Source organism: Trichechus manatus, unplaced genomic scaffold (genome assembly GCF_000243295.1).
Source record: "Trichechus manatus latirostris isolate Lorelei unplaced genomic scaffold, TriManLat1.0 scaffold00022, whole genome shotgun sequence".
In the NCBI taxonomy this organism is placed as follows: domain Eukaryota; kingdom Metazoa; phylum Chordata; class Mammalia; order Sirenia; family Trichechidae; genus Trichechus; species Trichechus manatus.
In genome coordinates, this window is record NW_004443958.1 from 491,050 (window position 1) to 514,515 (window position 23,466).

The window sequence follows — 23,466 nt, forward strand, 5'->3', positions numbered from 1 at the left end:
GTCTTTGATCCATTTTGAGTTAGTTTTTGTGCATGGTGTGAGGTATGGGTCTTGTTTCAGTTTTTTGCAGATGGATATCCAGTTATGCAGTTATGCAGCACCATTTGTTAAAGAGACTGTCTCTTCCCCCAATTAATGGACTTTGGGCCTTTGTCAAATATCAGCTGCTCTTAGGTGGTGAAAGAAATTTAAGAAGACTTCAATAAATGGAGATATATGAGATATGCCATATTAGTAGATGGGAAGGTTAAATATCAAATCTTGGCCTGGACTTAAAAAGAAGAAGAAGAGGTGGCCAATGGAACAGAATGGAGAATTCAGAAACTCAGCTGTAGAAACTTGATATTTATCAATAGCATTACTAGTCAATAAACGGTATTAGAACAATTTATTATGCACATGGAAAAAAAAATTAAATTCCTCTTTTACACAAAAATAAACTCTAAATAGATTAAATACTTGGTGAAAAGGTGAAGAGCAAATCTTTAAAACTTCAGAAGACACTTTTTAAAAATGGCTTTATGACCTCATAATAAGGAAGGGCTTTTAAAACTAGATGTAAAAACCACAGACCATGAAGAAAGGAAGGATTAAATACTATGATAACGATTTTTAAAACTTTTGTAGAGTGGAAAATTCTGAAATAAAGTAAAATTATTTGCCAAAGATGGAAGCGGGGGTAAGGTATTTACTTAGGAGGTAAGTTATTTACTATAACACAGATAATAGATAAAAGATTAATATCCACAATACATAAATATTTCATATAAATAAGAAAGAAATAAGCAGCTCATTAGAAAAATGTGCAATGACATGAATATATAGTTAACAAAAAGGAAACCTCAGTATGCAAAAGAATAAAGAAATGATGCTCAATGGTAATTTGGAAAAAGACAATACAAATGACAATGAAAAACTAACATTCAATAGAATGAAAGCTTTCAAGTCTGACACAAGTACTAGTTTTTCCAAACGTGGAGTTTTTAAAACTCTCATCCTCTGCTTTGGAGTATAAGTTAGTACGATTTCTTTGAAGAATACTTTGGCAATATGGAATTGGTTGATGAGGCTTATACTCTTTGACCTAGTACTCTCACTCCCAGGTGTAAACACGTCTTAGACTCTCACAGGTATGTTTAAGAAGGCATATAAAAGAATGTTCATTTCATTATCATTCTCTTCTGGTAATGAAAGACCGGAACAGCCTAAGTGTCCATGAGCAGACAAATTTATAACTTAATTAATATAGTCATCTGATGGACTATCATAAAAAATTACAATTTATAAACTGAAGCTACATGTCTCTAATGCTGATAAATCTCAAAAACAATGTAAAGGAGAAAAAGAAATTTGCAAAAGGAAATGTACATGATAGAAATATCAAGTTTGTATGGAAATAGACTGAAGGGTATGTACATGATGGTAAATAAAAAAATATGTTCAAGCATATATACATGGAAAAGATAACCACCAAATTTTAGAATAGGATGGGTACTGATATGATAAGAGCAGGATTGTCTAAAAATTACCCTGAATGCACTCTATGGGTCTTCTGGATAGCCAGCTGTTTGGGTCCTGAGGAAGGGTGGGGGAGTCTTCCCCAGTTGGAGAAATGGTGTGGTGCTCAAGCTCAATTTTCCTTAAGATCAGTGGCTTCCTAACCCACAGTCCAAAGGTCTAAGCTGCCCCAGTGTCCTCAGGTGTAGAGCAGATAGCATTCCAAGACAACCCCTTAAACAGCTGGCAACCCAAATCTACACTGCCGGGTGCCAATCAGCCTATGCATTCTCCAACTGGCAAGGCCTTTATTTTTTTTTAATTTACTTTCTCCTATAAAATGGAAGTTCATGCGGGGCTGGATCCTTCCACTAGAATGAAATCCACATAATGTTCATGTCCAGCAGATACCCTGGCCATGGCATGCATTTCCAAGTGATGATAGGAGCATTGGAGGGATCCAGGCATTTGCATCCTGGTGATTCTTACCGTGTGAGTTTTCTCTTTCCTCAATAAAACCTTTCTTAACCAATGCCATTCGAAGTTCTATAATTTATCCCGACCTACAGAGATGAACCCCTGCTCCCATGGTAAATACAAAATAAATTTCAGTTATATGTGTAATATCTTATTTTTTAAAACAAGGATAAAGACATCTGAAGCAAATTTGGCACAATGTTAAGCTGTGACCAGTTGGGTGGTGGATACTTTGAAGTTTATTTTGTTATTCTCTGTATTTTTTATTTATTGAAAATGTTTTCATAGCTAAAAAAAAAAAAAAGTGTTAAGTAACAAATCCAAAGCATGTATTTTCAGAACTCAGTTGATAACTTGAGATGAACAATGAGCATGTCCTTTAAGGAATCTACCACAGAAATATAAACTTTATCTTTTAAACTAAGATCCCAGATTTGTAGACATCAATAGGCATTCTAATTTTGAGTAATTTAAATATCTGAAGAAATATTACAAAACATTATAATTATCAGTATATCTGGCTTCTATTCTGAATATTGGGCATTTACATATCTGAAAAGATATTCTGAAATGTAGTCACGCTGTACTTTGTTCTCTTTAGGACAGAGAGTATTATCTGAATAAAGGTATTTGAGTGAAACTTCAGCTTCCAAAAAATGAGTTTTTTGTTTTTTTTTTTAATATTTTGTGGTCACAGTCAATTGCTGCAGTATGCTAATTGTTAATTCATTTGCCTGATACATTTCCTTTGGTAGTAATTAGGGAAATGCTAATTTCCTTCTCACTGAGAGGAAAAGTCTACAGTGAGAGCCCTTTTCTGAGATGAATTATAGGTAGGTAGTCTTAATTAAAAAATACACATATAACTAACTGCTGATAATGGCTGATACAAAATTATTCTTCTGTAAAAAATACAATTTAAGTCATTATGCTAAAATCAAATGTTCACATTTACCTTTGTATTCTAAATGAAATCCAGTGTAACTAACAGATCCGTCACTCCGAAAAGCCAGATGCATGGTGTTCGAACTGCTTTCTATTCGCTCTGGTAACTTGCTGTCTTGAAAACTTCCAATCAGTGGGCTATTACTGTCTGGTCCATCATATATAGAGAGGAAATCATAGTTTGGTTCTATGCTAAAACTAAGGGGAGAGGTAAAGAAAAAACAGACAAAGAGAAGTACGATGATGATTACTATGGTATTAACCATACTAGTTATTTTTTAAAAAAATAACAACAGACTTCATCAAAATAAGCATATCTGAAAATTTACCTGGCAACAACACACTGAATATGAGTTTCAAAACAGCAGTGGAAAGAGGAAAAAATTAATAGATCCTGATATTTTCTAATATTTCTATCTTGGCATCAAGTCTACAGGAATACAAATGAATGTAAAGCAAAGAGTGTAGCTGATGAAAATAGCACAGATAATGTGTCAGAAGATGTGGGATCCAGCCTCACTTCTGCCCCTTACTAGCTATGTATCCCTGCCCAAATTACTTTGTATTAGTAAAGTGTGGGAAATATCTATTTTTAATTTTTTTAATCCAGATATTTTGTATCATGAAAATGCAACCAATTTTTTTCTTTATCAATGGTACTATCTACTTTGAACTTTCACATTTATAAGCATTTTTGCTGTTTTAGAATTCAACTCTAAATATCAGATTCCAAACTAAAGTTGAAATACAAAATTTGCATTTAAATTACCTAAATGAAGCACTGCACATTCTATTGTTTTTTTTTTCCTGAAAGTATAAATATTTTTTCTTCTTTTAGAATCTAATGGAGAAATCAAACCACTTCTCTATTTGTTAAAATTAGATGAAGTGTGAATAAAGGCATTTTAGCATGTAAATGACTTAAACATGTTAAATATTGCAAAATTTGCATAATAAACTTGACTAAAAAACCTTCAAAGGTATGAGAATTTTCTCATAATGATTATAGAATTCACATTTGTATAAGACAGAAGCTATACAATCAATCAGGCTCTATATTACCTAACATACTGTGTGGCAGAGGAAAGTATGGGATCATTTGGGTCAAAAATAAAAGTCTGCCAGTTCAAGATATAAAACAAAACCAGTAGTAAAGTTTACCATTATTAAACATCTATCAGTGAGTAACTATTTTATCAAGTTTTGTCATCTTTACATCTAAGCAAGAAATTTGTTAGGTGAGAGATACTATTTTAAAATCTACAGAATTTATAGAGGTTATGGTTCTACAACTCTACTCCTTACTTAGTGCGTGTACAAGGGAGAAGAGCAGTTACTCTGTTGACGTATACATAAATGGTGGTGAACAGGATTGGAGTAGTGCAGAGGTTCCCAACTTGTTTCGTAAGCAAGGGCCCTTATTATGTGAGAAAACTGGGAGGACCACCACATTATTGTATTGTTCTAAATTATTCACTAGTTTCCTTAGCCTCATTTGATTAATTACTCTTGAAAACTGAGGCCCAAATTTTGGGAACACTGGTATAATATAGCAGAAATCAAAAGTTAAGGTCTGGTTTCATTACTTACTATCCTCTTTCTGAACTTCATTTCTTTCAAAATTAATATTTCATGATAATTACAACTTGCTTGTCCATTCTATCATTTACAAAGCACTAGAAAAAAAGTGCTTTGTAAATGATACAGGATTATTTTTTATACTTTGATGATTACAAGCGTATTTAACAATGAGTTGCAGTACATTTCCTTTTAATTTTTGATGTGGGCTTAAATAAATACTTCAATATAATTGATTTGTAGTTTCTTTGAAAATGAAACAAAAAGTTTTTTTTCTATTACGTTTTAGATTCTTAGTTCTAAAAATTTTTTTCTTGAAAAATCTTTAAGGATAGTGCATTCTAATATTCCATCATATTTTACAAGGCACTTTCATAAATATTAACTTGCTCTTGCCAATAATCCTATGGTGTAAAGAGGGAATTGTTATTTTCGTTTTACCAGTGAGTACACTAAGGCCTTGAAATATCAGTGGTCTCCCTAAGGTCACATAATAAATGACAGACCTGGAAATCAAACTTGTGGTATGCTTCATGTAATATAGCCTTCTATCACTGAGCTAATAAACATAATGATTTCATAAGTAAATAAGCTCTGTATCATACATCTTTATATTTATAATGTCTGTACTGCCATTCCTCAAATGTAAAAATGAAGATAATAATAGTACTTAGCTCAGGAAGTTGTCATGAAGAATAAATGATAAATGAAGAAGAATCTTATAACGGGACCCTAGCACATAAACTGAAAAAACCAAACCAAACTTGTTGAGTCGATTCCGACTCATAGCAACCCTATAGGATAAGGTAGAAATGCCCCATAGGGTTTCCAAGGAGCGGCTGGTGGATTTGAACTGCTGACCTTTTGGTTAGCAGCTGAGCTCTTAATCACTGTACTACCAGGGCTCCAACATTATTATTGTTGTTGTTTTATTATTATCAATTAATAATGTATCTATACAAACGATGGGAAATAAAAATTACATCTATTTATACTTTTGCCAAATTTTCATTCATTTGAATTATTTTATTTAATATGGCTTTAATATGTTAAAAAAATAGTGCATACCTAAGCTTGACATTTTTAATAAATATCAAGGAGCTTTAACACACTTGTGGCAGAAGGAAGGAAGGCTCACCCACTTCCCTTCAGAACTACTTTGGCATCTATACTACTATTCAAGGCTTCATAAACTGTTGCATAATTGCAAAGCATTAGTATTGGGATTGTTGTTGTTGCGAGGTGCTGTCGAGTCGGTTCCAACTCATAGGGACCCTATAGACCCTATAGGACAGGGTAGAATTATATTAGTCTAGGAAAATTTCAGAGCCCTGGTGGTGTAGTAGTTAAGAGCTCGGCTGCGAACCAAAAAGGTCAGCAGTTCAAATCCACCAGCTGCTCCTTGGAAACCAAGTTCTACTCTGTCCTGTAGGGTCACTACAAGTCAGAACCTACTCGACAGCACCTAACAACAACCACAACAGGAAAATTTCTACTTAGAAACTCTTTGAGCTGCTGATACCTAACACTCCCATTGAAATCTTAAGGGAAAGAGGCCAGATTTTTGTGATACCAGCAATTGGCACCATGTGAAGAAGTGGAGGATCATTCAGATAAACAACTTACCCAACGCGTCAGTTTGCACAGATGACAGTGGCAGAGCTAGGGCTCAAACCAAGCCGTCCTCCTTTCCCACATCAGAAGTTTTACCACAACTGCTTCTGTGCTAAGCTAACCTCACAATTTACGTTGCTAAAAAACACATGCAAATTTTGGGAAACTCCATGCAAAGCTCTATGATGACAAAAGTGCTGCTAGTACATCATACAGAAGTGACCCACCAGATTATTCTTTGTCAGTTTGATTTAATGAAACCATCTGAAAGGAAAGTAGTTAGGTATGTGTGTTTTCCTAACCCTGACGCTGGTGCTGCAGACAGAGGTTTTTAGATGCTTCAGAAAGGTTTTGGGCAGTATGTATGTAGGAGAAAAAACTATGAAGAACTGACGTTTAATCTTGAAGTTTAGGAAAAACTGAATTTTGAAGCAGTGATGGTAAGTACAGCCTGGGGGGAAAGGTTATTAAGACATCAAACTTCCTAAGAGTCAATAAACCACTCAACCTTTAATGTGTTTCCTGTGTGCTGGAATCTGCTGGAAATGCTCACCCACTTCCCTTCAGAACTACTTTGGCATCTATATTACTATTCAAGGCTTCTTAAACTGTTGCATAATTGCAAAGCATTAGTATTGGGATTGTTGTTGTTGTGAGGTGCCGTCCAGTCGGTTCCAGCTCATAGCGACCCTATAGACCCTATAGGACAGGGTAGAACTGCCCCATAGGGTTTCCAAGGAGCAGCTGGTGGATTTGAACTGCTGACCTTTTGGTTAGCAGCCGAGGTCTTCTTAACCACTTAATCGCCAGTACTGGGATTAGTAAAAGTAATAAAAATGCCATGTAGGGAGATAAAAATTTGCCTAGTGCAAATGCTAAAGCAAAATGACTACAAAGATTTTTCCAGTGTGGAAAAATATAGGAACTCACCTGATAAATGCCAAGGAGATAACATAGTCTGCATTGACAGTGATAATCCAGTCACAGTCCCTGCTATGAGGATATGGATGAGGAAAGTTTGGTGAAAGAATAAAACCTGAAGATCCAGTTAAATTGCCTCCACAGGGTGCTTTAATTGAAGCAAACAAACAAGAAAAAACACTTAAGTTATTAATAAAATTATTAACTATCAATCTTTATGAAAATATTTCTCTAAAAGGTTTTATGAGGTTTTGTATAACCCTGATTTCTTATGGTACTGGATACCTGGATACTGCACTGTCTTTCAAGGAACACCATTAAAATATTAAGTATATACATACATACATAGATGCATACACAGAATTTAGCTGCTTTACTGGCTTCGAGAGAAAAAAATTGCATATATACTTTCTCTTTTTATTATTATTTTGTTTAATGTAAAAGAAAAACTAGGTATGGGGAAGATGGGTAAAGATGGTTTCCCTAAGGTTACTAGAAAAAATCTGAAGGTTTCTAGAAAAAAAATTAGAAACAAAACAAAGCAAAATGAAACCTCTAATAATAAGTGGAACAATCGGATATGAGATATTTGGCTCATTTTTGTATCTTCCTTGGCACTTTGTATGTATTTATGGAGAAAGAGGCTTTGATGCCAGTTAATGAGTAAAAATGGAAATTATCTGACTACCTAGGGCACTTTACAATAAAATACTCTTCTACTGAGTGTTAGAATATTCCTAAATTCTAGTTTCTGTACTTATTGAAGATACTAGGCAGTTACTACAGTTATTATTGCAACCCCAAACAAACATTTCAATGGAAAAACTAAAAAAAAAAAAAAACAGTCAGTGATAGTCAGAGAATAGATTCTTTAGGCGATTATTGTTGAAGTCTGCTTTACACAGTTTATGCTCAGAAAATAATTTATTACACAGACTTGCCAGCTTCAAGAAAAATAGGATACTGAAGATATAGAGATTCCTGGTGTGGTGGGAGAGTAAGGGATATACATAAATACATACATGAGAAAGAGAGAGAGGGAGAGATTGAGAGTTGACTTTCTCATGATCTCATAATGTGTCCTACACATAACTGGTACACCAGCACATCAGCACTCTTCTCTTGTCTGAGTTTTGAGAGTATGGTTTTCTCAAATTTTATCTGTCAGCTTTAAGGCAAATCAGACTCTGTTTTTGAAAGGAGGACAGTTTTAGTTCTGGCAACATTTCAACATCTCTGTTGTTTGCTTGGGTTTAGATATGCAAAAACCATCATTACAATTTGGTAATTTTTGCCACCTTAATTATGGATGTCCACTATCACGTTCTTCCATGCTCCTCTGTTACCCTTGATTGCTTCAGCCTCTCTCATAAGATGACCTCAACTTCTACAGTATTGAGAATATTTAGTTGTTGAGACTATTAAACCTATTAAGTTTATTTTTTGCAGGGAACATTGATTTTTTTGTTAGAAATTTTATGTATAAATACCTCTACGTATATGTTTATACAAATAAATATCATAAAAGATATGTGAAAATCTAATATATATATTTTAAAGTATCTTACAGGACAATTTCCATGACTACTATTATTTGGGCATTAGAGTCTCTAAAATTCTTTTGATTCTATTATTTAAATTATTTATCAAGATTTTCCCAATATATTTCAATGCCGTAGTTGATTTTGAAAATCTACAAAAGCCAGTGAGACATGCAGAGGCATTATCTGGCATTTGTATATCCCACACTCAGTGAGTAAAGAAAATTCTCTTTGTTTAAATATATTAAACTTTAAAGAGCATTTGGAAATGCATTTTTACTTTTATGCATCTAATCATAAAGCTTCTAAAACGAGATTCTCCTTAAGTCAAATAGATTCACAAATTAAATTTTCAGTTAGGTTTCATGAAATTCTGACGTTAATTATTTGTTCTGAATGTAGTTGCTAGTTGTATGTGAGGCAGCTTCATGGGCATTAACTATTGATAACTTTTTACAACGTTCTTAATTTTTTTTCCCAATTCAATTTTATTTTTGTCTACTGTTTTCCTCAGCAGCCCACCCACACTAATGTCTTTGTTATTTACCTTCATATTAAATGTGCTACTTCCCTCTGGCAATGTCAAAGTAATCTTCACACTGTCAATTCTGTGGGAGATGAATTCTATTAACTCATGATGTCCTTCCATTTGGTACTTGCTGTAAGGCTGTCTATTACTACATGCCAGCAAAATGTCTTACGCTCCAGAGTCTGAGACATACATAGACTTATGGAGTTTCTAAAAAGTTCTGAGTTTAATCTTTAGCACAGTATTTCCAATCATGGTATTCTTTCTTATCAGTTTCAGAGGTCAAGCTTTCTGCAGCCTTAGCAATTTTTTTTTTTTAGGTTATTTTCTTCCTCAAAGAAGCTCTAATGCATATCTTCCCCTCAAGCTATCTTTTCCTACAAAAAAATAATACACGGCACCATAATCCTTACAACAAAATCTTTCCACAACCTAGCTCAATTGAAGTAAGATAATTTTATTTATTTATTTTTTTAGAATTAGGAATTGCTGGCTAAAGCATATTCTTTTCTATAAATGGAATTTTACAACATTAGCCTATCTTAGAACTCTTTAATTTTTTGCATTTTGGATTTTGGTATTTTCTAGAATTTCAATTTAAAATTGTTCAATATTATAAGTTTCTAAATACAAAAACATTTGACAAAACATAGACCTTCTGCTAATTCTAATGAGCAACACCCTTTAGCTAAGTCTAAGAATCATAATATGGCAAAAAGTTTTATAGGAAGCCTGTGGTGTACTATCATTCTCTCTTCACCCCAAAATTCTCTTTACTAAATATACAGTAAAATTCCAGATAATTGGAATATAATGTTTTAATTAAACTGGAATATTTCAAGTTAACTGAATAGAAAACAAACAAACGAACATTTCAATGTTTCACGCTTATTTTGTTTGAGAATGCTTCTTAACATTATATTTTCCCTGCTTTTATGAGTGCAGTTGTGGCAAATATAAATTAATTAGTCTTTGATAATTTAGACTCTTGCAGAGGTGAATGAAGATCAACAGAGGTGTAAATAGGAAATAATAAAGTGTAAAGGGAGATACGGTTAAATCTGAACTCACTTAACATGCTTTTATTTTATTTATTTTGTTTTATTTGTGATCTAAAAAAAAATTCTTTTTAATAAGCTTACTTCCTACCATCTACCTTATTTTCTACAGAAGTGGCTTGCAAGTGGCTATCTACTTCCTGACTGGTTTGGACTTATAGACATGTTTTCTTTGGTGCATGAAGTGTCTTAAAAATTAGAGCAAATAAAATAGAGAAAATGTGATGTAAAAATTGTGATTTTTAGTTTCATTTTACTGAAAACTAGGGTTCATAAGAATAGGTCACTACTCTGTCTTGTTTGATTGCTGTCACCAGCGTGTAGAACAGTGTCTAGGACACATGTGAATGACTCAGGAATTTGATTTTGCAACTCTTGCACGAGAACTTACAAAGAGGGGATAAAATAAATCTGAATAACCAAGTCCTTAGGTTTCTTTGGTTTGGACTAACGTTACTAAGTACTCTTCTTTTTTTCATATGACTCTCAAAAAAAAAGATCATTATGAAATTATTTTGAAAAAGTATTTAAGAGTTGGGTATTTGTGGACAAAAAGAGACTTTCTTTCCTAATCATGCTAAATTTATGTGTGTTGAATGCTATCAGAAATACAATGATGAATGAGATATGGAACCTTCTCTCCAGTTGCTTACAGTGTAGGAGGAGAGAGAACATGTAAATCAATAAAATTCAGAGTAGAGAGAACACAATTTGGTCAAAATCTATTGTAAATTCAAGATGACACCAATGCAAAAACACTTGAGCAAAAAGAGTTGATCTAAAACTACCTTACTTTTAAAAACCTCATAGTGGGTTTTTTTTAAGGTAATAAACCAGGTTTTCTCACCGATTTTGTTCCAAAGATGGTATGACTCTCTAACTTTTTCTTGATCAAGTAGAGAAATAAAGCCTGTTTTAATTTTCTAGAGTTTGACTGGAGGATTCAAGAACAGAACATGCAGACAAAGAAGTAGGAACCAAGCTGCTGCAACTCCTTATATCACCAAAATTAAAATGATTACATTTTAGAATATGTGAATTGGGTGGAGAGAGACAGTTTGAAACTCTAACATTGGTTCTGATAAAATTTTCTTTCTTAGAAAAAATAACTATTCTAGAGGCACAATTGATATGGTCCATATGAGGAGCAAATCCTGTGGACAAGCCAGGCAGCCATGGTTGTCTCCATTCCTCTCTCTGATGCCTTGCTGGCACAGTGGTTGAGTACTTGACTGCTAACCTAAAAATCAGTGGTTTGGACCCAACAGCCACTCTGTGGGAGAAAGATTTGGCAGTCTACTTTCATAAAGATTTACAGCCTTGGAAACACTATGGGGCAGTTCTACTCTGTCCTATAGGATCAGTATGAGTTGAAATCGAGTTAATGGCAACAGGTTTTTACTTAAATTCCCTGCTGGCATCTTTAGGCCTCAGAAAAAAATCACCACTCCCACTGAGGCCTGATGTTTATTAGCAATATTAAAAATATATAATTCTGGGATAACTACCCCTCCTCCTCGGGAAGTCAGGGGGGTATGATGCAGTAGGATTTTGTTAGCAAGGTTAAAAGATGCAATTAGTCACTTAGGCTAGGAGTATGAAATCGTTGGTGAGGAAGTTTTCTTCATCTCCTCAGCTATGGTGCAGCTGGGGCACACATAGCATAAGCTTACAGTTCACCCAAGTGTACCTACCTGGCCAGGGGTAGACCGGCAGTAGACAGGGTCACATTTAAGCCACTCTTCCATGGGACAAGGTAGAGTGTGCAAGGAGAGTCATCATCTCTGCTCAGACAGAATTCGAGGGGGCACTGCCTGTTATGGAACTTTCCAGTTGTATGCTTTCTGATTCTTCTAAGTAATAGAAAGCTATTTCCATGTGCTAAAGTGTGTTCAGGCTGTGATCAAAAGGATGTGATATTTATGGAGCAATCCATATTAGTTATTAGTACCCTTTTTCTAGTGGCCTCCTGGCTATCTAGAAATTGGGTACAACCTGTGAGCACCACACACATTTGGAGTGTTGTCTTACAGTTACAGCGTGGTCAAGTAGGACGTGTTGTCCTACAGCCCATCTTAAATATACAGCCTGAATCTACTTTTTCAACTTTGAAAGCAGTGAATAACTACATTCATATTGCAAGTAAGTGGAGATCAGGACTTTTCAAGAGCTGTGATTCTTAACTTTTTTGAGAATCTTAGACCCACTGAGAATCTAAAGAAATTACAGACCCATCCCAGGAGATATATAATGATCATTTACAATTTTGTACATTTTTAGGAAGTCAAGGACCTCTGCAATCTTAAACTCCCATGTAGAATGTATTCTATAATATGGTTCTTAATTAATAATATCAATACCAGTTTTTAACCATTGTTTTATGTTTAAATAACATTTTAATTGTTCTTTAATTCATACCTATACAAACTGGTGGGCTTGGCTGCCAGAAGTATCGATTTTCTACCTGAATGCAGGTTATTCTTTCCTCTCCTTGAAGCTCATATCCTGGATCACATTGAAAAACAACAGTGTCCCCAGGTTCTCTTCCATCCCCATTTCGAGTCCCATTCATGGGAACTCCTGGGTCACGACATGCAGTAGCAACAGAACCTATCAGAAGAAAAAAAGTTTTAATATTACCAAAAGGATTTTCAAAGTTCGAAACAATAAAGTATAATGTTTAAAATCTTCCACATATCTATGTACCTTCAGAGAACTAACTTAAAAAATACTTGGGTCAATTTTAAAATGCCTGTGCACTAAAAACTATTTGTTATTTGTCAAATAATTTGTGTGCTAACTCATTTTAAGAGGGACTGTTTTAGTAGATAAGGAATAGATCAACTCAAAATTATTAGATGCTCTGTAAAAGACTTTGTGAAGATGATGAAAATACAAGCTGCAGACTGGGATAAACTATTTGCAAATGAATGTCCTACAAAGGACTTGTATCTAGAGTACATTAGGATCTCTCAACTGTAGAAAACAAATATATCAATTTAAACAATGGGCCGAAGACATTTCACTGAAAAGAATATCGAATATTCTGGCAAATAAACACATGCAAATATGTTCAATATCATCATTAGCCGTCAGGAGAACATAAATTAAAATCACAATGAGATATCACTGTATACCTATCAGAATGGCTAATTAAAAAAAAAAAATAGTGATAACACCAAATGCTAGTGAGAATGTAGAGAAATTGGATCATTCATACATTATTGGTGGGAATGTACACTGGTGCAGCAACTCTGGATAGGTGTATGTCTGCTTATTACAAAACTTAACATGTGCTTACTATACCATACAGCAGTTGTGTTCTTAGACATTTATCTTAGAGAAATGAAAATTTTGTTCACATAAGAACCTGTGTATGAATGTTCATAGTAACTTTATTCATAATAGCCAAAAATTAAGAAGAATCCATTAGTTCTTCAACAGGTGGTAAACAAACTGTGGTAAACCCATGCCATGGAATGTAACTCAGCAAAAAAAGAAAAAAACAATGATTGATATACACAACAACTTGAATGAATCTCAAAGGAATTATGAAGAGTGAAAAATGCCAATCTCAAAAGGCTACATAATTCCACGTCTATAACATCCTTGAAGTGACAAAATTATAAGTTGGAGAACAAATTATTAGTTGTCAGGGTTTAGGGATGGAAGAAGGAGAGAGGTGACAGTGGCTATAAAAGAGTAGCACGAGGGAGCCTTGTGAAGGAACTGCTCTGCAACTTGTGCATGGTGGTGATCACATAAATCTGTATAGAATTAATATACAAACACACACACGAATGAGAGTGCATATAAAAATGGTGAAATCTGAATAAATAAATGCACATTTTCTAGTTGTCATATTGTGCTATAGTTGTGCCAGATGTTTTTATTGGGGGGAACTGGGTGAAGAGTATACAAGATCTCTCTGTATTATTTCTTAAAATTGCTTTCAAGTTTACAATTATCCAAAAATAAAAAGTTAAAAAAATAAAACAAAACCCTCAGTGAAGAGGAGAATAGTATGAGACCATAGGAAAGCAGCTTTTCTTTTTCTATGCACAGTAAATGGCACATTTACAGACAAGCTTAACTCCAATTATTCAGGTTAATGGTACAAAATATTATTTCAAATTATCACAAAGTAGGTTTACCATAAAACATATGTCAATTAAGTATCAAGACAAAGAAGCTATTATATTTTCCATTTAAGCTACTATTAAACTAGATTCATAAATATAGGAATCATCATTTGAGCAAATTATTTTTTAAATTGCATATCAAAGTAATGACTCAAATTGCTGGATTACAGACACATGACCGATATTCGCTCATTCATTCACTTACTAACTTAACATATGCTAAGCAATGTGCTGCCAGGAATACAAAGGAAAAATTAGCATACATAAGTAGAACTGATTGGACTTCAAACTGTTTGGAATTGTGGTGGTACTGATAAACAGATTCTATTCTATATATGCTTAGTAAGTAGGTAGGTAAGTAGGTAGCTCACCTGACTGACTCATTAATATATCAATCAGTATGTTAATCCATTCATCAAATTTGTTGCAGCTCATCTAACACACATGTACAACAAAGAAATCAGAGAATCTACACACAGTATTTTAATGTTCTTACTCTATACATTGTATGGGAATCAAGAGGACCATATCAATTAACAACTGACTAAAACATTGGTAGAGCGTTATGCCTGACACTGCATCAAAGCAGCAACAACAAATAAAGATCATATACACATATATTTATGTGTGTGTTAACTTTCTTGAATCAATAAAAATAGCAAAATCTGAGAGCTACAAATTGTAGATTGCAGATGTAATTTAAAAACAAGTAAAATGAAGTAAAATCTGTGTCTTCTGACTCCCATTCTAGCACTGTAGGTACTCTCTTAATAACCAGAATTCTTATAGATTTTGCTTCATTTTACTGATACACTAGAGCAAAGGACAGGGACTTTACATGCACAGTTGCACTAATTCCCACAGCCAACCTATAAGTCAAATGTTTTTATTATACCTATTTTAGAGATAAGGAAACAAAAGTTAAAGGAGCCTCTGTAATTTGCTCAATGTTACAAAAACTAAAGAGTGCAGAGTTAGGATTTGAACCCTGATCTGATTTCAGAACCCCAAACCTTAAATGTTATACCAGACTGTCCTCTTCTACCTATACCTGCCTTAGACATTCAATTTCTCTCACTGTTGCTGTTGTTGTTAGCTGCCCTAGGGTCGGTTCTGACTCATAGCAACCCTATATACAACAGAATGAAACAGTGCCTAGTCCTGTGCCATCCTCACAATACTTATTATGCTAGAGCCCTTCACTGCAGCCACTTACCAATCCATCTCATTGACGGTCTTCCTCTTTTTTTCTGAGCCTTTAATTTACCAAGCATAATGTCCTTCTCCAGGGACTGATCCCTCCTGATAACATGTCCAAAGTACATGAGATGAAGTATCGCCGTTTGGCTTCCAAGGAGCACTCTGGCTGTACTTCTCCCAAGACAGATGTTTTTGTTCTTCCAGAAGTCCATGGCATACTCAATACTCTTTGCCAACACCACAATTGAAAGGCAACAATTCTTCTTTGGTCTTCCTTATTCATTGTCCAGCTTTCGCACGCATATGAGGTTATTACAAATACCATGGCTTGAGTCAGGCGCACGGTAGCCCTCAAAGTGGTATCTTTGCTTTTTAACACTTTAAAGAGGTCTTTTGTAGCAGATTTGCCCAGTGCAATGTGTCTTTTGATTTCTTGACTGATGCTTCTGTAAGCGTAGATTGTGGATTCAAGTAATATGAAACCTTTGACAACTTCAATCTTTTCTCTGTTTATCATGACGTTGCTTATTGGTCCAGTTGTGAGAATTTTTGTTTTCTTTATGTTGAGGTGCAATCCCTACTGAAGGCTGTAGTCTTTGATCTTCATCAGTAAGTGCTTCAAGTCCTCTTCATTTTGAGCAAGCAATGTTGTTTCATCTTCCTTCAATCCTGTTGCCATGTTCTCCTTCATATAGTCCTGCTTCTTGGACTACTTGCTCAGCATACAGATTGAATAAGTATGATGAAAGGATACAACCCTGACATACACCGTTTTGGCTTCAAACCATGCAGTATCCCTTGTTCCATTCAAACAAATGCCTCTTGGTCGATGTACAGGTTCCTCATCACAATTAAGGGTTCTGGAGTTCCTATTCTTCGCAGTGTTACCCATAATCTGTTATGACCCACACTGTCGAATGCCTTTGCATAGTCAATAAAAAACATGTAAACATCTTTCTGATATTCTCTGCTTTCAGCAATGATCTATCTGACATCAGCAATGATATCCCTTGATCCATGTCCTCTTCTGAATCTGGCTTGAATTTCTGGCAGTCTCTGGTCAATGTACTGCTGTAACCACCTTTGAATGATTTTCAGCATAATTTTGTGTGTGATATTAATGATATTGTTTGATAATTTCCGTATTCTGTTGGATTACCTTTGTTTGTAATGGGCACAAATATGAATCTCTTCCAGTCAATTGGCCAGGCAGCTGTCCTTCAAATTTCTTGGCATAGATGAGTGAGCACCTCTTGCTCTGCATCCATTTGTTGAAACATCTCAGTTGGTATGCCGTCAATTCCTGGTGCCTTGTTTGTCACCAATGTCTTCAGTGCATCTTGGACTTCTTCTTTCAGTACCATTCGTTCTTGATGATATGCCACCTCCTGAAATGGCTGAACTTCAACCAATACTTTTTGTTACAGTGACTCTATATATTCCTTTCATCTTCTTTTGATGCTTCCCCATCATTCAATATTTTCCCCGTAGAACCCTTCAGTGTTGCAACCTGAGAATTGAATTTTTTCTTCAGTTCCTTCAGCTTGAGAAATGTCAACCATGTTCTACTCTTTTGGTTTTCTAACTCCAGGGCTTTGCACAGTTCATTATAATACTTTACTTTGTCTTCTCGAGCAGCCCTTTGAAATCTTCTGTTCAGCTCTTTTACATCATTATTTCTTCCATTCGCTTTAGCTACTCTTCATGCAACAGCAAGTTTCAGAGTCCCTTCTGACATCCATTTTGGTCTTTTCTTTCTTTCCTGACTTATTAATGACCTCTTGCTTTCTTCATATATGATGTCCTTGATGTCATTCCACAACTTGTCTGGTCTTTGGTCATTAACGTTCAATGTGTCAAAGCTATTCCTGAAAGGTCTCTAAATTCAGGTGGGATACACTCAAGGTTGTACTTTGGTTTTCATGGACTTGCTCTAATTTTCTACAGCTTCAACTTGATTTGCATATGAGCAAGTGATGGTCGGCCCCTGGTCATGTACTGACTGATGATATCGAGCTTCTCCATTGTCTCTTTGCACAAATGTTGTCGATTCGTTTCCTATGTATTCCATCTGGCAAGGTCCACCTGTATAGTCACTGTTTATGTTATTGAAAAAATATATTTGCAATGAAGAAGTCATTGATCTTGCAAAATTCTATCGTGCGATATCAGCCATTGTTTTCATCGCTAAGGCATATTTTCCAACTACTGATCCTCCTTCTTTCTTTCCAGCTTTCACATTCCAATCACCAGTAAGTATCACTGCATGTTGTTTGCATGTGTGATCAATTTTAGACTGCAGAAGTTGCTAAAAATATTCAATTTCTTCACATTTGGCCTTAGTGGTTGGTATGTAAATTTGAAAAATGGTCATATTAACTGGTCTTCCTTATAGGCTTATGGATAGTATCCTATCACTGACAGCCAGTACTGTAGGATAAATCTTGAAATGTTCTTTTTGACAATGAATGCGAGGCCATTCCTCTTCAGTTTGTCATTCCCAGCATAGTAGACCATGATTGTCAGATTCAAAATGGCCAATACCAGTCCATTTCAGCTCACTAATGTCTAGGATATTGATCTTTATGTGTTCCATTTCATTTTTGATGACTTTCAGTTTTCCAATTATTAATGGACTATTGTAGCTGTTCTCATTTTGAGTTATGCCACATCAGCAAATGAAGCTATCGAAAGCTTGCCTCCATCCACTTCATTGAGGTTGACTCTGCTTTGAGGAGGAAACACTTCACCAGTCATATTTTGAATGCCTTCCAACTGTTTCTTTGTTATTCATAAGGTTTTCAAGGGCCAATTTTTTCAAAATAGATTGCCAGGTCCTTCTTCCTAGTCTGTCTTAATCTGGAAGCACCGCTGAAACCTGTTCACAAACAGCGACCTTTCTGGTATTTGAAATATCAGTGGCCAAGCTTCCAGTATCTCAGCAACACGCAACCTACCACAGTAAGACAAACTGATACACGCATCCTTAGTTAAATAAAATAAAATAAATTATTAAAGGCAGAGATTAAATACATAAGTAGAAAAATTGCAGCTGGTATAAATCCAAATATGCCTTAAAAATAATCACTCTACCTTCATCCTACTTATTTTTGAGGCAGTTGTTTTTAGTTGTTATCTTAGTTATCTAGTGCTGCTATAACAGAAATACCACAAGTGGACGGCTTCAACAAACGGAAGTTTATTCTCACAGTTTAGTAGGCTAGAAGTCTAAATTCAGGGCGTCAGCTCCAGGGGAAGGCTTTCCTCTCTCTGGAGGAAGGTCCTTGTCATCAATATTCCCCTGGATTAGGAGCTTCTCCACGTAGGAACCCCGGGTCCGAAGGACGTGCTCTGCTCCCAGTGCCGCTTTCTTTGTGGTATGAAGTCCCCCTGTCTCTCTGCTCACTTCTCTCTTTTTATATCTCAAAGGCAATTGGTTTAAGACATAACCTAATTTGTAGCTTGAGTCCTGCCTCATTAACATAACTGTCTCTGATCCTGCCTCATTAACATCATAGAGGTAGGATTTACAACACATAGGAATATCACATCAGATGACAAAACAGTGGACAATCACACAATTTTGAGAATCATGGACTAGCCAAGTTGACACACATTTTTTAGGGGACACAATTCAACCCTTAACAGTTGTTAATTGAATTAACAATCTGATCTATATTAGAGAATTACATGGAAAGTGCAGTGTGTACTCACTGCAATTTCAGGTGAATTTGTTCTATAATACACATCAGTGTTCCTTAGTAGAACATAATGCATCACAGGGTATGGGCAATTACAATCTTTCACTTTGAATAGAGATCTCTTGTAAAATACTTATGGTGATAAACTTACTCATTAAGTTTTCTTGAATTGCTCTGGGATGGTTTCCATCAAAATTAAAACTGAAGTATACATTGGTTTTATAATATGTAAATGAAGAGCGATATTCTACCATACAAGATTTTCACTTTAAATGTTTTTATTGAAAAGATGTTATATAAATGCAAGATGTGCTGTAGCATTCAAACTTAAAAATAGAAATAACATAAAAGATATGAGAAAACCTTGGTTAATTTGAGGCTTCTCATGTGCTGGACTCTGCCCACAAGAAGCTTTATCCTTAAGATAAACTTTCTCAAGAGTAAAAATATATGTGTAACACTTAGGAAAATACGTTGAAATAAAGGAGTCAGTATAGTCATGTCTGAGTCTGGCAAAAAAAAAAAAAAAAAAAAGTTTTACTCTGTTGTCCAGATTTACTGTGCTTAAAAATTTAAATTGGGACCAAGCAGCTATAATAAGAAGGTTTTCATGCGACAGCAAAAAGATAACGTCTGAAAATACGTATTTGCCTTTATTCCTTATTGACTTGTGGTAAACCTCCACTGTTCTTTTTCTTTCAATTAATAAACATATTAAGAGTAGGGTTTTAAAGCACAACAGGGAAAGATAAAGTTTAATGAAAGCCCAAAGAAAAAATTTTTTTTTCTCTTGGAATTACTTGAGTTCTAAAAGCAACTCGTTAAATATACACAGGAACAATGACTTGGTGTGAATACTGTTGTCTATTTTCTTTACTTATTCAGAGTTTGGCTCCATGCTGTTTATACATTGTGTTTGTGGGGAGACAAAATTATAATATAATATTTGTGGTATCAATCATTCTTATTTTTGTATTAAATAAAAAAATATAGCCATTGAAGAAAATAAATAACCATTTAAGGAATTACGCTATAGGAAATTAGGAGTAAGATAATCTCATGGGACTCATGATTAAGGTAATAATTAGCATGATTAAAAAAGCAATTACATAATGTTAGAACTTTAGAAAAATATTGGTCACCTTATATTTAAAAATAAACTAATTTTTATTTAATATTTACTTTTCAGTTTTGAAGAGAATAGAATTCTCAAAATATATAATCCTTATTTGCCTTGTTTTTGTTTATATCAATATTTTACGTAGAGTTTGATTCTTTCTTTATGTTCTCCCAGTCTGAAATAATACATAGAATTATTTCTGTAGAATCAGGACTTTTGTTTTGCAATAAAGTATTTTAAACTATTTTAAACATATAAACATTTTAGAAGTATTTATGTCAGAATATAATATACCTACCACCAGTGTATTAGCATGGGTAGTTTCTAGTTATTTTCTTGATATTTTTAGTTCAAATTGTTTCAAATTATATAGATGGAATGAATATCTTTTTTCTATTAGGTTTTACAGCTGACATTCATTCCTCATTTTTCCTGATGTAAGTATGTAAAGTTAGTAGAAACTTAAAAAAGGTAGAGTCTCACAACCTGTTGCCCCACTGAAATGATTTCATGAAAAGAAATGTTCTGGAAAGTGAATATTATAGGCTTATATACTATCACATCCAAATATAGCTTGGATTTGACATACGATGAAACCGACAATAAAAGATGTCTTCCCCTCTTGTTTCCTTTACTTCTAAAAGGCTGGCTACTTATATTTTGGTTAGCCTAAAATGGGAATTATCCAGGTAGCTAAAGCCAAGGTTTTTTTTTTTTTTTTTCGCTAGAATTATGATTTTAATGGTTATTGTCATCATAATACCAAAAAAAAAAAAAAAGTTGCCGTCGAGTCAATTCCGACTCATAGTGACCTTGTAATAAACGATGTTAAATGTTACATAAAATTAACCACTCGTGTTTTAACCTTGAGAACTAACGTGCTTTCCATGAAAAATATAATGTATATAGAAACCATCCAGGTCAGTGATGATCTTGATGAATCCCCACTTGAAGAACTGAGAGAATAAGTCAGACCTTTGTGCCTCTGACTCATTTTACCTGACACTGTCACCTCTTTCCCTCCCTCCCCCCTTTTTTTAAAATTGTACTTTAGATGAAGGTTTACAGAACAAATAGTTTCTCATTAAACAGTTAATACACATATTGTTTTATGACAATGGTTAACAACCACACGACATGTCAACACTGTCCCTCCTCAACACTGTGTTCCCTATTACCAGCTTCCCTATCCCCTCCTGCCTTCTAGTCCTTGTCCCTGGACTGTTGTGCCCCATTAGTCTTGTTTTGTTTTATGGGGCTGTCTAATCTTTGGCTGATGGTGAACCTCGGGAGTGAGTTCATTACTGAGCTAAAAGGGTGTCCAGGGGCAAGAGTAATTTTATGTCTACTTTAACAAATCTTTCAGCAACATTTCTTACAGCTGACCGTCTTTCCTTCTTCAGGTTCTTATTTGTCTTGCCTCCAAGTCAGCAGCCCATTCCAGTTTTCTTTTTGACTCGTCTGATGCTGCTTTTTGGTATCTTTTGCTGTTTTTACTTTTTTAACCTGATGGTCAAGGGCTGGAATGCCACAGAAATTAATCCTCAATGCTCTTCTCCCTTTTTTCTACAATTTCTCCCTGATAACTAAATCAGATCCCATGATTTTAAAAACCATTATTACTTGATGCCTCCCAAATTTATATCTCCACTCTTAACGTCTCACCTGAGCTCCAGACCTTTCTATCCAACTATCTACTCAACTTCTCCACTTGGGCATCTAATAGGCTCCTCAATTTACAATGTCCAAAACATTTGCAAATATATAAAATCTTTTAATTTTCAGATTTTGTAAAGTAAAAATGTAAAAAGATTAAAATTTAACATATGTATGTATATATATAATTTTTCCTATGCTATTGATATAATTGCAAATAAACTTCTACTTTATCATAGTAACTGATTAAAATATTCATTTTTATAGAAATAAATGCCACCTTAGAAGATAAAATCATTGGCATATGAAATAGAGTTAACATTTCTAAACATATAAAATCTTCTAATTTTTATTCTACTTTTTATATGCCAGTGATTTTTATCTTGTATGGTAGCTTTTATTTCTAACAAAATGAGTATTTTCATTTGACTATTATAATAAAATAGAAGTGAAATTGCAATGACAAATGTTTACTTTCCGAATGGAACTATTTTTATTCTACCATAAACAAATAACTTTCATCTACAGTGTTTTTTATTAATTAATAGTTCTTATAACCTAGAATTTGAAAAAAGTAATAGAAAAGTAAAAATGCAATTTCATAACTACTTATTATATATAGTTGTTGTTGTTGTGTGCCATTGAGTTGATTCCAACTCATAGTGATCCTATAGGACACAGGAGAACTGCCCCATAGGCCTTCCAAGGAGTGGCTGGTGGATTCAAACTGCCAACTTTTTGGTTAGCAGCCTGAGCTCTTAATCACTTTGCTACCAGAGCTCCCTTTATATATAGTAGAAACATTTAATTTCAAGATATATCATTCTTGTGCTAAGTATATATAAATGCATTTCTTCACATACATTGAGAAAGTGTTTATGTTGTAGTTGGAAAAGCTTATATAATGTTACTTAGAATCTGTATTTGCAATGCCCTAAAACTTCATTTATGATATAAATCTACTGAAAGAGTTAATTGTATTTCTTGTTAAATAATATATGACTCTATCAAATCAAGCTTTGTTATATCTTAGGGATAAAGAATGTGTCCTTCTAAGTAAGAAATTGAAGAGAATCTTCCACAATAGTTAAAAATAGTTCATGAAATAAATAATTGTGGAATTAATCAATGAATGAAGGAAACTACAATTAGACATGTAGTGTATGCTGATGGTTTGCTTATAATACAGTATTTTTTTGAAACTTGGAGACATTTATTCCAAGTATGGACAGCACAACTTTTATACTGCATTTTAATTTGCTTCAATCTATTCTGGATAACTTGAGCATATTTTCAGAAAAAAAAAAGTAACATTAAGTGGTACAGAGTATGACTGAGTTCTCTCCATTGTTGCAACTTCTCTGTACTGTAAATATACTTCTGACCTCTTATTTCATATTTGTTTCCATCCACTTGAGAGTGTAACATCATTGGAAGTATCCATTTTACCTAATACAAATTTCACAGTCTTAGCTAGTGTATGTATA

The 23,466-nt window shown here is 34.3% G+C and overlaps 1 protein-coding gene across 2 annotated transcripts in view; it reads right to left on the minus strand.

Moving 5' to 3' along the window:
* CSMD3 (CUB and Sushi multiple domains 3) overlaps window positions 1–23,466 on the minus strand; it is a 1,379,111-nt gene that overhangs the window by 290,188 nt on the left and 1,065,457 nt on the right. For both annotated transcript variants that reach the window (XM_004372959.1, XM_004372958.1), the window contains 3 exons: window positions 12,579–12,770; window positions 7,042–7,180; window positions 2,930–3,117 (listed from right to left, as the gene is read on the minus strand). In XM_004372959.1, the coding sequence (XP_004373016.1) occupies window positions 2,930–3,117; window positions 7,042–7,180; window positions 12,579–12,770 (519 nt within the window). The remainder of the gene's footprint in view (window positions 1–2,929; window positions 3,118–7,041; window positions 7,181–12,578; window positions 12,771–23,466) is intronic.